Genomic DNA, 16,977 nt, shown 5'->3' with positions numbered 1-16,977 from the left:
TTATTATTAAGTCAGCCATGTGAGTTTCAAAACTAATTAACTTTATTTTTAAAGCATTTATTTAAAGCTGTCCTCCAGCAATCATTAACTTCCTGAAAGCACATCTTTGTTCCTTCCCCTCATGGCCCGACATCAGCGTGCTTATGACCACACATTTTTCTTCATTATAAACATATTCTTCGCGTATATTTACGAGTGCAGGACGTTGCCTCGGTCAGAAGGTTCCTGGTTCAACTCTCAGCTGAGGCCTGTCTGGAGTTCAGGCCCCCCCAGGTCATCGTTGGTGCTCTCTGGATACTCCGACGTCCTCCTGCAGTTTTACTACGGTGGTTTCTGTGATCTACCATGGTCTGCTCCTTCTCTGCACCTGGCACAAACTCTGCTTCTGTATAAAGAGATAATGTTGAGATTTATATATATTGCCATACCAGAGTATTATTTTTTATTATTTTCATTGTTATTATTATTAATTATTATTATTATTATTATTATTAAGCTTTGACTGTATTTTACTGATTTATTTCCTATTCCAATCCTGGAAAAAAAACAACTTCAAATCTTAACTCAACTCAAACTTCATTTATAGAGAACAGTTTAAAAGTGCTGTATAGTTCAAAAACAGCTGACTAAAAGGCATATATTACAAAGATAAAATGAATAAAATAAGATGAGTACAAAAAACAAGAATACAATAAAATAAAAAATAAGAGTAAAATAATTAAAAATTAGAATATGTTTGAAATAAACATTTTCAAAATTCCACTAAAACTAATCAAAAGTGGGTAATGAGCAGAGGTGTATTCACATTCATTACTCAGGTAGAAGTATAGATACTAGAGTTTAAAAATACTCCTGTAGAAGTTGAAGTATCAACTCAAGTTGTTTTACTCAAATAAAAGTATAAAAGTACTGGTTTCAAAACTACTTAAAGTATATAAGTAAAAGTAATGTAAGGGGGAAAAAAGCCATTAAGGACAAAAGCCATTGAAAATGAATGTATCTTAGTATAATGCAAATATATTAAAGAACCTGTAGCGGCTAAGCCTAAAACTTAAAGCCACTGAGGGGCTGCATAGACAGGCTAAATTTAATGGACGCGCTTGCTGCTCTACTGAACTTTGTGTCCGATGAAACAAATGACCTTTACGATTCACTTCTTTTGTGATGTTCATTTATTGATCACCTTTTCACCACTACCATACAAAGTGACAGAGCGGAGCAGAGCGTAGTGATCAAAAAACTATATGCTCCTCCGTCTAGCAACACCTGACAGCTGATTGCAAGCTCTCACCTTTATACTAATTACAAGTGAGACAGTGAGGACACCTACTGGCCCAATTTGGTACCATACACAAACACACACCCACATAGAAATGGCTCCTACAACGCTATATAAATAAAATTGAATTGAATTGAATTGCTAATTTTACCTGCCATTATTTATTTAATAATTGCTCATATGTCGTGCTCTGGGTCTCTGGAAGGTACATAGAGACAATCTGTAATAGAAGCTATGTAAATAAAATGAAATTTAATTAAATCATCTTTTCTTTGATCAAAAAACTAAATGAAATCCAATTTGAAATGTCAAATGAAATGGACGATAGATGGTTAAAGCAGCACAATGTAACTTTCAGCTTTTGTTGAGTTTGGCGGCTCCTTTGGACAAAAGCGGTAGTGCTTTACCAGAAAGAACACTACGTTTCCCATGAGCACCAGCGCGTACTGCTGGAAAACTCCTGTCCACGTCACTGCATTTGTTTTGATAGAAATAAGACGGGACGGACTTTCAAAACTACTTTTCTGTTTTCAGCGGTCGTTTGCAGGATGGATAGTGAAGAGGTAATGTATCTATTTTTGGCTAAACAATATAATATGACGAAGTTGAAAATCATTAAGTTCAACTTGGTTTTATTAGTGAAGTCACCCCCGCCCCCTGTCCTGTTTCAGCGTTTCTACTGCACCTTTTTCCAATCACGTTTTTTCCTCCGATAAAACTTGTATTTTCTTGGGTTTTTCCGCTGCTTTGGCCATGATACCAGCTTCTGCTGAGCTCTGTGCTCCACGCCCCGCCCAGCTTTGGTCTCCACTACGAATCGGGAAGGAGGGGGAAGTGACGTATGCCGTAAAGCAGTCAAAGCCGTAAAAATGTGTAGTTTTTTAGTGTGGCAGGGTTCCTACCATGCTCCTCAAAGTTACATAGTGCCAGTGAAGGCGATACAGACCCCTCAGACCATGACAGAGGTTCATTAAAGGAGCATGAGGCTCCTTTTAAGAAATGAGACTCTCTAGCGCCACCCTTCGCCATGACGGCCGTTGGGGGTACTGCAGCCAACAGTGAAGCCGGTACGGGAGAACGGGGAGAACGGGGAGAACGTGCATGCAGCGTCATGTGACGTCACATCCGCAGGACAGAGCGGGAAATTCCGGGCCGAAATTGCAGCACATTTTGCAGCACACAGCCTGTTCAAGGAAATGGAGAGATACACTAGAGGGCTCATTCTTTTGGGTTTGGAACGCTTCATCTGACATTATTACTAGAAAACTTAAAACATTTACGAATTTTTTTCATAAATCCTGCCTCAATCCTTCCTCATGCTCCTTTAAACCTGTTGGAAGTTGATGTACCATCACAATGATGATGATGAAATATTAGATTAAGTTGGAAAAGTTACATAGTGCTGCTTTAAGATGACAAATAAACTTCCAAGTTTTGTCTTGGAGATATGACTTGCTTTTACTTTTTTTATCATCTACGTCACAAACAAGCAGCTCCCGTCAAGAAGAAGAACAAGAGGCAGGACGTTCCAAAACAACTGATAAGTTGCTGTGTTGAGAACGCTGAGATAAGGACTGAACAAGGAGAAAAAAGTCTATGACTTCTGGAATTTACTGACAGGATGAAAAACTTGGTGAATAATGGATTACAACTAACACCATGCCAAAATCCTTTGTTTAACCCCCCACATCACCCAACCCCTCCCAAACCACCACCCCGGAAACAGCTAACCAAAAGTCACCCCCCCCCCCACCACCTCCTCTGAACTACCATATCTGTGATGTCTGATATGGGCCGGGTTCAGGCTGTGATGTCAATATTAACATTGTTCTGTCCCAGGAAAAGTCTGGGCCACATGGAGTTAAATCAGCTTTCTCTATCCCTGTGATGATAGGTAACAGAAAACGTATCAAACTGATGAGAAATGAAAAAATTTCAATTAAATCTGCTAATCTGTTGAGTATAGCATGTCATCCTCGAATCTCAGTGTCTCCTGTTAAGGATTTACATTTAGCCCTTTTAAATATCAGGTCTCTGGTTGGCAAATCTTTCTTAATCAATGATTTTATTAACGAGCACAACTGAGTCAACACCCCAGAATTTTAGTTTCTTTAGTGAAGCAAGAATACATAGGAGAGGAGGCGGAGTTGCCTCTCTGTTCAAGGACAGCTTCCAATGCAAGAAAATGTCTTATGGTCAATTTGATTCCTTTGACTATGTTGCCATTCAGTTAAAATTCCCCTGTCGAGCAATCTTAGTGACCATCTACAGACCCCCCAAATATGATGCAAGGTTTTTTGATGAGTTTGCCAAACTACTGTCAATTGTGTGCATGGATTTTGATTGTGATTTAGTGGGTGATTTTAACATTCATGTTGATAATCCCAAAGATGGATGTGCTAAGGAACTTTTAAATATTCTGGATAATTTTGGGCTTTCCCAGCATATCAAAGATTCAACGCATAACCGAGGACATGTTTTAGATTTAATTATTTCCAAGGTTCTTAATATCTCAGAGGTTGTGGTGGACGATGTTGCTCTGTCTGATCACTACTGTGTATTGTTTAAAATGACCACTGTTGCCAATCCTATGAAAGGTGAAGCAGAGGTAATCAGAAAGCGTTATATAAATGATAACACCTGTGCATTATTCATCCAGGGTTTTACACCATCACCAACCCATTCCTCAGTTCTAGTTGATGACCTTGTTAACAGTTTCAGTTCCAATGTTATGACTGTTATTGATTCTATCGCCCCAATTCGGGCATACACTGTGCGATTATCGGCTCGTTTTGAGCCGATTTTCCAGTCGTGCGACTTTTTTTTGATCGAGCCCGATTTCGACCCAATCGTTGCTCGTGCCTCGTGCAGTGTACGTGGGGTAAGGACGAGAGATTAACACCTCACGACGAGCTCCCGATCACGAATCGTGAGGTCGCAAGAAAATCAAACGTGTTTGAAATCCTGGTCGCTCCTCGTGAAGGAATCACAGTTGAAGCAGCTACGACCCGATTGGACTCATCCTTTCGCAGAGAGCATGTGCAATCTCTGATGTCACGTCAAAAACTATTATTTGTAGTTTAAGTGTTGCAAATTCAAATTACAAATCATGTTTTAATAGCAAAAAAAAAGACTGCATTTCCACGTACAGTGCGGGTCGCCGCGTACCCTGCGCCGTAGGCTCTGCGGTGGTGTAACGCGGAACCATAAATCATCCTTTAGTGTGTGCACTGTCTGCTGTTCGGAACAACTCTTCTTTTCTCTTCTCATTTTGCTGGGACGCCGCGTTCCTCCGCCGAGACACAACTTTTGCGGTATGCGTTGTGTCTAAAAATGATGCGCAGTGCCCACCCAATCAGATACGGTACAGATATTTTTAGGATGTTTTTAATATACATATATATATATATATATATATATATATATATATATATATATATATATATATATAAATATATATATAAAAATTTAATTATAAAAAAATAAAGGATCCCCATAACCTTTAATCGGGTGGGCAGGACGCACGTTTGGGTGGCCACAGCCCACCCCTGCCCCAAAACCGGCCTCGAGTTCCAGCACACAGAGGAGGATAATGATCGTATAGTGTGAGCAGATGGGTCGCATCCGAGCATCGGGTCGTACAGTGTGAGAACATAAATCGTGGGCTGTGAACTTTTGAACTCCGCGATCTAGTCGTGCAGTGTGAGATGGGGCAGTCTCATATTAAAATATCGCACAGTGTATGCCCAGCTTTAACTATCTCTTGGTGTTTCTTCAATGCAGTGTGAGAGTTCATAAGATAAGTCATGACTTCTAAAACATTCTGCATTGAAAGATACATTGAATTGGAAGGCGTTTTATGTCAATTTTGAACAATGTACAAGGTTGACTTTGAATAAATGGAAAGATCCTTTAATTATTTTATTTTCAAACAGTGATGAACTGTATGGAGAAATACATCTTAAAAGTGACCTACTTATTAACTGAAAACACTTATCTTTTGACTGAGAAACTTGATTTATACTTCCTCTTATTAAATCAAATCAAATCAAACTTTATTTATATAGCACTTTTCATACAAATAATGAAACACAAAGTGCTTAACAAAAAAAAAAACAAGAAAAGCAAATAAACATAAAACTTATTAATGCATTATTATTAACTTATTAATTCCGCCCCCCCCCCCGCAGACACAAGCACACTACAATTCACCTATACACACAGACACACACACAGACACATGGTGTAGACATGGCTAGGCACAGAGGATCCAGGTGAGGAAACGGTAACAGGGAGCTGTCCACGCCAGGAGGTCCCATAGCCCGCAGCTAGAAGGGGGGGGGCCCACAGAGACCATCCCGGCCCGGACGGATAGAGGAGTCCACACCACAGCGGTGAAGCCGTGGTGCAGAGCTCCACAACCATCCAGGCCAGAACCACCCCCAGGACGACCCCCTGCAGGCCAGAGTCACTCCCAGCATGGAGGCTCCCCATGAGGAAACACTGGAGCTAAAAGCTACAAGAAAGCAGGATAAGATACATTAAAGGAGTTTATAAAAAACATAAAAACATAAAACATACAAACATAAAATCCTAAAAGTATGTCTAGAAAGTAAGACATTAAAAACTAAAATAATAAGACAGTAAAATGTATAAAATAGACCATAAATAACAACTAAAATATTTAGATAAAACATTGAGATTAAACAAAAATAAAATACGATAAGAAAGGATAAACTAAATATAAAACAGAGCAGTAAGATTCAATAAAAATAAGGGTGAGCATAAGAAATGTAAAAGAGTTAAATGAGTCAGTTAAAAGCCTGATTAAAGAGATGGGTCTTGAGCCTCTTTTTAAAAACATCAACAGTCTCTGCAGCCCTGAGGTTCTCCGGGAGGCTGTTCCACAATCGGGGACCATAAAAACTGAATGCCGCCTCCCCGTGTGTCCTGGTTCTAACTTTTGGTAAGGTTAAAAGGCCAGCACCGGAGGACCTCAGGGTCCGTGAGGGTTGATAGGGTAAAAGTAGTGCAGACAAATAAGAAGGCCCAAGACCATTAAGACACTTAAAAACTAGTAAAAGAACCTTAAAATCGATCCTGAAGCGCACGGGGAGCCAATGCAGCGATTTTAAAACAGGTATAATGTGCTCCCGCCCTCTGGTCCTTGTCAGCACGCGTGCGGCTGAGTTCTGTAATAATTGTAGATTGTACATGTTCTTTTTGGGAAGACCAGAGAGCAGGGCGTTACAATAATCTAAACGACATGAGATAAAAGCATGCATCAGCACCTCCGTACTAGCCTGAGAGAGAAACGGGCGGACTCTGGCTATGTTCTTAAGATGGTAAAAACCTATCTTTGTTATGTTTTTAATATGTGGAATAAAAGTGAGCTCAGAGTCAAAAATCACGCACAGATTTTTAACTGATTTTGAGGGTTTAAAATCCTGTAACTTTGGTAAAAGTTTCTCTCTCTGGCCTTCGGGACCGATGAGTAAAATCTCTGTTTTGCCCTGGTTGAGCTGTAGGAAGTTTGCTGCCATCCATGACTTGATGTCTAAAATACAGTTAAAAAGGGCATCAATTGGCCCAGTGTCATCAGGAGACACGGCGATGTACAGTTGCGTATCGTCAGCGTAACTATGGAAGCTGATGCCGTGTCTCCTGGTGACGTCCCCAAGGGGCAGCATGTACAGATTAAAATTGACCCTTGGGGAACCCCACACTTTATCTTATAGGTTCCTGAGGAACATGTATCCATACTTACGAAGAAACTTCGATCAGTGAGGTAGGACGTGAACCATTTAAGAACAGTACCAGAGAGGCCGACCAGGTGCTTCAGTCTGTTTAATAAAATGTGATGGTCTACTGTATCGAAGGCGGCGGTTAGATCCAGCAGAACCAAGACTGTGAGTTTTTGGTTATCTAAATTGCACCTGATGTCATTTAAAATCTTTAAAAGTGCTGTCTCTGTACTGTGGTTCATCCTATTACTCATGTGGAGATTCCTAAATCTCTCTCACACACACACACACACACACACACACACACACACACACACACAGTTCCAGCAGGGTGGGTTGAGCATGTCTCACAAGAATATAAAAGGGAGGCAGAACACCTGTGAGTCTTAGAGGGCAGAAAGGACGGAGTTTACCTGTGCTTCAAAGGTAGGGTGCCACTTTTCAGGTGGACTTTTATTCACTTACAGCACTACAACTGACTGAAACCGGCTTTCTTTCTTTCTTTCTTTCTTTCTTTCTTTCTTTGACTGATAATTACTAAATGATTGTGATATCACTGGGTGACATTTTAAATTCATATAAGAAGGTATAGATGATGGGGGGATATACCTTAATCAGTTTTTCCCACTGCCCTTCATGTTCTGCACGGTCCCCTGCTTCAACACACCTGCTTCAAACCAGCCCATCAGGTTTTCAGCCAGGTCTGCGCGAGACCGTTAAGGCTGATTTATGGTTCTGCGTTACACCAACGCAGAGCTTATGACGTAGGCTTCGCCATACACTACACCCCCGTCGGCTCTGCGTCGGTTTAACGCAGAAGCATAATTCAGGCTTTAATGAGCCTGTCGCGCAGGTGTGCTGCAGCAGGGCGCAACCGCTGGACTAAGTTCATCCTCGACTTGTGGCAAACGATGGCTTGGACTCCGCCAAAAGACTTGTTTTAACGATATTGCAATGTAGTTAAGCTGTTCATTGAAACACCCTGTACTTTTAATGTTTCAGATGAACTCGTTTGTAGCAGTTGTAGTTGCGGTGAGCGTCTTTGCGCCAAGCGCTCACGGTGCCGCAGACTCAGTCGGTATACTTGTCTTTATTATTTCAGCATCCATCTTTATTATTGGAGTATTTGTGAAAGTGGGGCTCTAATATGTATTTATTTTTTTATTCTAGCTTGGTGTTACCACAAACCAAGTTGCAGTAAGTAGCCTATCCTGTCGCATTTTTTTTTTTTATTTTTTTTTTTTTTTAATGGCCATGTCGGTATTATCCCAGCTTCACCGCGGTTGAATTGGTTTGATATTGGATATTCGACATTCAAATTCAACACTCATAAAGCCTGTGATACATACCACTGATTTTGGTCATATTGCTTGTGATGTGTTCATGGTCATCTAGACTATATATCACAAGAGACGAATTATTATAAAATCATATTATGGGCTGATTTAATGAGGTTTAGGATGACCATGAACACATCACAAGTGGTTTGAAAACAAACAAAGTGTTATGTATCACAAGTTTTATGGGTGTTGAATTCATTAAACCTCATTAAATCAGCCCATAATATGATTTTATAATAATTACTCTCTTGTGATATATATAGTCTAGATGACCATGAACACATCACAAGCAATATGACCAAAATCAGTGGTATGTATCACAAGTTTCATTAAACCACATTAAATCAGCCCATATATATGATTTTTTTTTTCATAATATTTTATTGATTTTCAGTATTAACACAAAAGGTATAAATCAAAAACAGAATACAATACAAACGAAAAGAAAAGAAAAAAAAGGAAAAAGAAAAGGGCAATCGACACATCTATAGATACAACACAGTTACTGTGTAAATTAAAAAAAGTTATATTGTGTAGTACACAGCACACACCGAGCACATCAGAAGGTAAACTGCAAGAGTACAGCTGGGGGTCTAAAATCCAAAGAATCGCTTCCTTTATAAATCAAGGCAGATAGATCCCTGGGCAAATGGTTTATGAGAGGCCAATATATGATTTTTTTTTTTTAATAATTACTGTTTTGTGATATATAGTCTAGATGACCATGAACACATCACAAGTGGTTTGACCAAAATCAGTGGTATGTATCACAAGTTTTATGGGTGTTGAATTTGAATGTCGAATATCCAATATCCAATATCAAACCAATTCAACCGCGGTCCCAGCTTCTCCATCAATCCCCGTCCTTACCAGTTGCTCAACACTCTTTTGTTTTATAGATGACAGGACCTGGCCGACTATTGCAGCGAAGTTTTGTAATGGCATGCGTCAGTCTCCCATCAACATCGTCTCAGCAGACGCAACTGCCAACGACAACCTGGTTGCATTCAGCTTTGAGCAGTATGACAACCCCTATGCTCTGGACAAGATCGAGAACACTGGAAAGACTGGTATGAAGTTTCATTAGTGCAAAAAAACATTCTTGCATAAATGGATAAGTTGAATTAAGTAATGCTATAATTATGAGCTACTAATGGTGGTGTTGTAGTGGCCACTCAAGAGCAGGACACTGTTTAGTTTCAGTGGGTTAGAATTCACAAGAATCTAGCCCTTATTAATGTTGACGATGATTTTTCAGTTAGTGTTCTGTTACCGTTGGTTACGGTGCAGTTGTTTAGTTTTTATTTAGCACATACAATAAAAATAACATCACACAAATAAGTGCAGTTAAAAGAAACTGTGCAGGGAGGAACGAGCAAGCCAGTAGGCTTATGAGGAGCCCCCACCTAATATTTTTCAATATAGTTATGAGGATACAAAATATAAAATAAAAAATAATACTGTACATCATAAAAATTGCATGTAGAACATGAATGAAAATAAAAATTACTGTTGATCTATGAAAATATGAATATTATGCTGAACAAGTGGCAACACAAAATATGAAGTACAAAAGAAACATTAACAGTGGGAAAAGCAAGACCTTTCTTGGCTACACTGTTGAATTAAATGTTCTCTTGAGCGACTTTTGAAGATGGATAGGGACCTACAATTGTTTGCAATATGGTACCAACTATTCCAGACTTTGACACCTCTATACCTAAACAAAAATTGGCTTCTAGATTCCAGACATTTAGGCGGCTGTAGGGCTAGGGCCTGCCGTGTTGAGTAAGAATGAAATTGAGAGTTTTTAGCAAAGTATGTCCTAAAGTGCTCAGGAACATTTCCTTCTGAGGAAAATATCTGGTAACTGTTGTCAAAAATAGCAAGAAACTGGAGATTTTTAAATAAGGGAGCAGCAGTAGCATCCCAGACAGATCGAGATCCTATTTATCAGATAAATCCTTGTTGTATGATTTTTTTTTTTTTTTTTTTTTTTTGCCACTAAAGATAATAACATTAGATTGTTTTATATTCAGAGATAACTTGTTCGTTATAATGAGAGACTGAAATAAACAACACAAGTTTTTCCTTCGTCCACAAAAAGCGTTTTTCAGCTCTTTTGTTCCCAAACTCCTACATTGGTGACCCCGATTGTCTTTGGACGTTTCGGACAAGTTTTCAGTCTCTCGTTACAACTGCCCCGTTCAATTCCTTATATCCTTGATATGGACAAATGACAAATCCAGTGTTCAATAATTGCAACGCATTTATAGTTTGATTAATTCCCCTAACTCTTTTAGTGAAAGTGGCATTGAAATCTGGTGTCAAGATTTCTGGAGGTGCCTTGTCTGAAGCTTACGACAGCCTGCAGTTCCATCTGCACTGGGGGAAAGGCTCATCTATGCCCGGCTCTGAGCACACTGTGGATGGCAAACGTTACCCTATGGAGGTGTGAATACATAACTTTTTTTTTTTTTCCTCTTTCAAAGATCTATCTTGGGCTCTCCTCCAGTATATTCACACTAAAAGTTGTTTAATTTCCTCCAGTTGCACATCGTAAGCAGCAAGTCATCCCTTAATAAGAACTTGCCTCGTATTCTTGGAGACCCTGAAGGACTTGCTGCTCTTGGGTTCTTCATTGAGGTGAGAAAAACCTTATATGCAACTTTGAAATCCAAGTTCAAAAACCTTAAGTATTTATGGTTTACTTGAAATAAAAAATGATATAATTTTTTTCATTCAGGCAACATCAGGTTATGAAACTGGCCAGCCTGCTAGCTGGAACACTTTGACCTCCTACTTGAAGTACATCACACTGGCAGGTACAATGATTTCCTCATTGCATTTTACTCTCCAGTTGGAATGCCAACTCATCAGTGGTTATGTCCTTAGGTCAGTCAGTTGCAATGAGACCTGGGATTTCTCTGAATGATCTCCTGGATGGGGTGGACCGCACAAAGTACTACCGCTACCTCGGCTCCTTGACCACCCCCCTCTGCAATGAAGCTGTGGTATGGACTGTGTTCAAGGATCCAATCAGAGTCAGCAAACATCTGGTGAGGACTTTATTTTTTTTTTTTGTCTGTACTAGATGGGTTATTTTTGACCAGTGAAGCTAACTGTACTTTTTTTATTTTTTTTATTTTAAAGATTGATCATTTCAGCACAACGCTGCACATCTCCAACACTACAACATCGCCTTTGATGGTCAACATCTTCAGAAATGTCCAGCCAGCGCAGCCAGTCTCAACACAGCGCGCCAGTTGCAGCTATGCCACCAAACCTTCCCCCCGTGCGGGTTGGATGCCTTTCAGCCTGCCTCACTGGTGGCATTAGAGTAAAATATATCCAAAGCTAAGGTTTAAGAAAACCAGGCCAACCTGTTGGTGGGATTAATTATTTAAATGTTTAAGTATTCACTGAGAGCTTAAATTGGCACCCTCAAAACAGCTTGTGTAGCAGTACTAACATTTGATCTATGTTTTCTAAATGACTGGACCAGAAAAGACCATTCTGATTCTCAGTATGGCTCTCCATTGATGAAGTTTGGAGATGCCAACTCTGTTCTAATAAAGTTGCCCCTGATGTTGTCAGCCTGTAACTTTGCTCATCCATTATTGCAGGGATTAAAGTTCTCCGTCTCTAGACGGATTTCCGTCAATTCGAAAATTAGGAAAAAAAAAAAAAGAAAAGTACAAAAAAACATTTGCACGTGCGTTATCATGTTAAGCCTGAATTATGGTTCTGCGTTAAATCGACGCAGAGCCTACGCCGTAGGGTACGCGGCGTGGCGCACCGTACGTCGCGCGTCGCTGCGTAACCTACGCCGTAGGCTCTGCGTTGGAGTAACGCTGAACCATAAATCAGCCTTTAGGCATTAAACTGGCGCTATTGTAAACCAGAGCCTTGGTATTAGCCAATCAGGAACAGAGGGGTGCGTGTTGGATCGAGGGGGTAGTCTGGGGGAGCAGTCGCCCCGTCGTCCTCTCCCCGCCGCCGGAGCGCGGCATTTGGCCCGCCGCGCGGGGCCTTTGTCCAGCGGCGTCCCCGCGTCGTCCGGCGGGGGTTTTCACTGGGCGGTGTCCGGCGCCGCGCGGAAGGCGGGCCGGCGGGGGGGATCGGGTACGGCGGATGGCGGCGGCGACTCTGGACGCGCGCCGGGCCCTTCTCGCGGATCTGCCCAGCCCGTCTGCCCAGCCCGTCTGGGACCCGTTACTGCGGGTCCCCGGCGGGTCTCCTCTAGGGTTGCCACCTTTCAGAAATAAAAATAAGGGACGCCTGATTTCAGCAGCGCAGGTGCCAAAAAAGGGACATCCCCAAAACTTCTAAACTGCATAGAAATGTATTTATTTTATATACAAAAAACTAAATGCTTTGATTTAAAGTGCTTTAATAGCATTGAACTTGCACGACTGTACAGACAGCCAACCATACCAATAACTGAAATAGCCTATCCTCCTATGTGTCCACATCGGCCCAGATGTAGAATATAGCTATAGGCAGTACTGGAGTTGAGGGGGGTTGTAGGGGGATGAGGAGGGATGGCATCCCCCCTGAAATAAAAACAGTCAAAATCATCCCCCCCTGAAATAAAAACAGTCAAAATAATCCCCCCTGTAAAACTGCCATCCCCCCCTTTCCATCCCTTATGTCATTTCATCAATGAATTTGGTTTTACTGCTATTTCAACATTTAGTCATCACCAGAAAAATAACTTATTTTAACTAATTTTCACCTGTTTCAAGTAAATTTTCACTTGAAATAAGTAGGAAAATCTGTCAGTGGGACAAGATTTATCTTCTTATTACAAGCAAAAAAAAATTTTTTTCTACTTATTTCAAGTGAAAATCTACTTGAAACAGGTGAAAATTGTTGTTTTTTCCAGTGATGAGTCTTGTTTTAAGTGTAATGATATTTCTTTACTAAAATGAGACATTTTAACTAGAGATAGGACAAATATTCTTGTTAAGATTTTGAGTTTTTGCAGTGATCCATTTTACTTATCCTGTGAAGGACAGAGTCATATTGATAATTCAGAAAACTGTTTTTTATTGTTGTGTTTTGATGTATTTGATGTAAGCCCAGTGGATATTTAAAGCTTACAGAAGGCTGCATTTAACTGCTGCTATGTCATTCCTGCAGTATTTCTGCAGGTGTTTTGGTCAGTGCTATTATTTGTAATATATTATATTATTTGTAATCAGCACAAATTATCTGTCCCCATATGATAAAATCCACCATCCCCCCTGATTTTTTCTTCTTTACAACTCGAGTACTGGCTACAGGTGAAGGTCGGAACATTAGAATATGGTGTAAAAGTTAATTTATTTCAATAATTCAATTAAAAGGTGAAACTAATATACTACATAGTCTCAATACATGCAAAGCAAGATATCCTAAGCCTTTATTTGTTATCATTTTGATGGTTGAATTGTTTGTTGATTTCATAAAATATTTCATTTCATAATTTTTTTAGATTTTTTCATTTGGGGTTTTCATAAACTGTGAGCCATAATCACCAAAATTGTAACAAATAAAGGCTTGAAATATCTCACTTTGAATGTAGTGGGAAATAAGATATTTGTTTCACCTTTAGTTGAATTTACTACAAATTAAGTTTTGCGATATATTCAACTTTTCCGACCTTCACATGTTAAAGGGGACCTATTATGGCATCTAATACCTATTTTAAACAGGCCTTGAATGTCTTAAAAACAAGCTTTTGATTGTTTTTGCTAAATAAATTAGAAATTCAGCCTCTGAACCATGTCTCTATCTTCCCATTCTCTAACCTCATTATCTAAGCAGGATTCTAAGTGGGCGGGCGGCTATGATAATAAGGCTCTGTGCTGATTGGCTGCCTGAATGACGCCATACACTGCTATGAAAAAATGGAGGAAGCTCCGGCTGGCGGAGTTGTTGTTGTTCCGGCCAGAGTTAGTTGTGGGCGTGGTTTCACGCATCGGAGGCCAAACTATGTAAATCTGCTCCCCAAAGTTCCGTAACTTTGGGGAGCAGAATCTGAACGGCTCGTAGAAGTCACATCACACTGGACGGCTCATCCGGGCGGCTGTACAGACACTGCAGAATTTGGTTGCTTTCCTCCTTCTCTGAATTGGCAGGCTGAGGGGAGACCACTTAACATATGTTAAAAACAGAAAAAACCTGGTTTTCACAATAGGTGCAGTGCATAGATGGAGGGGGAATATGAACTGGCCTGAAAAAAATTTTCAGTCAAAAATATTTTTTTTGCTTTAATCCCTGATTATTGGTTATAAATGTCAGATGGTGTGTACTTTTAACCCTTACAGCTCAAGTTGTCAGCTCTGTTCCAGAAGAGCCTCCTTAACCAATTGGAATAATGGACAGCTCTTTATATGGACAGCAATGTGGAGTGTATAGGTCACAACTTCCAACTTTATTAAATGTCTTTATTAAATACATTTTTTTAAAACCGGAAGTATTACACATTGCACAGAACTTAAGATTCTGAGTTCTAAGGGTTAAAGGATGAATAGAATTGGGTTTTTATGTGAAAATAAGCTCTCCTTGCTATGCAGTACCAAGTGTCTGACGGACGAATGCCCAAACTTTACTGGTTTAATTAATGTGGTTGAGATTTGGCAGTCTGTAACAACACTTTACTGTATTTATTTGGCAGTCTTTCCAGTCATTTCTCATTAATTTCTGTTTCAAACCTATATTTCTATAAAGAAGCCTGACTTTTCTTATAGCTCAACAGTGGCTACATCTGTAGCTAAAATATACTGCACTGATCTGAAAGCACAAGCTGACTTTAATAGTTGGTGTAATGAAGACTTGAAGTGTAACTTTGTCAAAAGATTATTTGATAGTGTGATGCATAACTTGCACATGTAAAATGTATATGAAATAAACAATATTAAAATATTTGTCTTTTTATTGAAATGAATCCATTGCATTGTGGAAGAAACTTAAACACAAACTGTGATCCATCATGTTAAACTTGAGATGCTTGATTGTTGTGAGAGCTCGTGTTCACCTGACTACGGTAAACACACAGGTCATGAGGCGGGTTTACCGTATTTAACAAAGGTCTGCATTTTTTTTTATCCCCCGTCTAATGTCCTTTAGAACGGAAGTGAAAATGCATTTGTTCCCCTTTTTATGTTAACCTTCAACAAAAACCTAAAAGCTTATTTGAGTAACAGAATAAACATTGCTTTACAAATTGAGATGTATGTTGAATTACTAGATTGTGAATCATTAACTGACAAATGTGTAACCCAAAGCATTATCTAACTTGAAGAATTGTGAATGTGGGAGGTTAAAATGTTATGAAAATTAATGCTGCAAAGGTAAGGTATTTATTTTTCAACGCTCTACATTTACCACTGAAAAATATGAATTTGTTTATAAGGCGATACGTTCCAAGTTCACTCTGGGTTTGGTCATCTGTGTACTTCTCTTCAGATGGCAAACAGAAAACAAAAGGCTTTAACAAAGCTTTAACACAGGCTAGATTAAATTTAACATTGAGTATGTGATGATGTAAAGAGTCTCTACATATTGTCCGGTGGAATGATAAAAGTAGCACAAAAACATGAACAAAAACAGCTGAGTGCAACACAGAAACAATATAAAACAGTATAAGTATGACTTGCTTTCTTTTTACTTCACAACATCTGACAGCTAACTTTGCTTTGAACTGACATGTTTGTACAATGATGCTGCAACTGTGGCTCTTCTGGATTGATATTTAGGAATCTTCTAGCGCCACCCGCTGGCACATCATTGGTACTGATGTGCACAGGAAAAATAATAGATGTTTTAGTTTTCACGTGGAGCGCAGCTGAATTCATCATCCGACTGCATAAGACTGCAGATGCTCTAAATATAACCTCTAAGTTGTAATGTTTGTATGGTGGCAACTGTGCTTCTCTACATTAAATCTTTCAGACAAAGCTGCTAGAATAGATGTTTTCTGAAACTTTTTTTTGCTTGCTCAATGATTTACTTTGAGATAAAGTGACTGTGGGCTATAGTCAGCATCAGTGTGTCGCTTGGATAGGTTGAAGTTTCCCAAGCGCTTTAGTTCATGAGAAAATGCCTTTATCGCATGTGTCACACGTTATTCTTATTTTAATTTCCATTGCATTGACCACATTTCATGCTGCATACCAGTTAAGAAACATCCTCCCCCTGACCTAACCACTGTGGTTTCATTCATCCGTACTCTGCCAGACATTCACTACATATTTATACATCTGGGCTCAGTGTTACCTTCTCTCGAGCTAATGACGTCATCCATATGGGTGGGCATTCCTCCCCAGAGGCTGTTGTCCCGTGGGTAGCCTGACTCTGGCTGCTTGGGCACCTGCTCATCCTTGCGGCCCTCATCGAACCTCCAAAACTCCCCTTCACCAAACAGGTAGGTTTTGCCATTATGGGCCCAGATGAAGGCTGCATCCACCTTTCCCACCGGCGCCCCGGCTTTTGTCCTCATACCCCAGTCAGAGATGGGCCGGGGATACCCACCCATGGCCTGAGTGTCTTTAAAAACCCAGTACTGAGATCCTGGACAAATGGAGGACCATATGAGAGAGAATATGTGTCAAGATCAGAGTTATCA

General features: G+C 39.9%; 2 protein-coding genes across 2 annotated transcripts; one reads left to right on the top strand and one right to left on the bottom strand.

Moving 5' to 3' along the window:
* Positions 1-125: 125 nt before the first annotated feature.
* Positions 126-16,917, bottom strand: LOC133422931 (matrix metalloproteinase-17-like). Its single transcript, XM_061712980.1, has 2 exons — positions 16,629-16,917; positions 126-385 (listed from the first exon to the last, which is right to left on the bottom strand). Exons 1-2 carry the CDS (start codon positions 16,885-16,887, stop codon positions 231-233), a joined length of 414 nt encoding a protein of 137 aa, XP_061568964.1. The 5' UTR covers positions 16,888-16,917; the 3' UTR covers positions 126-230.
* LOC133423326 (carbonic anhydrase 4-like) lies at positions 8,026-11,945 on the top strand. Its single transcript, XM_061713511.1, has 8 exons — positions 8,026-8,101; positions 8,194-8,220; positions 9,263-9,433; positions 10,667-10,815; positions 10,914-11,009; positions 11,110-11,188; positions 11,259-11,422; positions 11,517-11,945. The coding sequence occupies exons 1-8, from the start codon at positions 8,026-8,028 to the stop codon at positions 11,700-11,702; spliced, it is 948 nt and encodes a 315-aa protein (XP_061569495.1). The 3' UTR covers positions 11,703-11,945.
* Positions 16,918-16,977: the final 60 nt, after the last annotated feature.

The sequence above is a fragment of the Cololabis saira genome, chromosome 22, assembly GCF_033807715.1.
Source record: "Cololabis saira isolate AMF1-May2022 chromosome 22, fColSai1.1, whole genome shotgun sequence".
NCBI classification, from domain to species: domain Eukaryota; kingdom Metazoa; phylum Chordata; class Actinopteri; order Beloniformes; family Belonidae; genus Cololabis; species Cololabis saira.
This window is presented reverse-complemented; position numbering and strand designations above follow the sequence as displayed.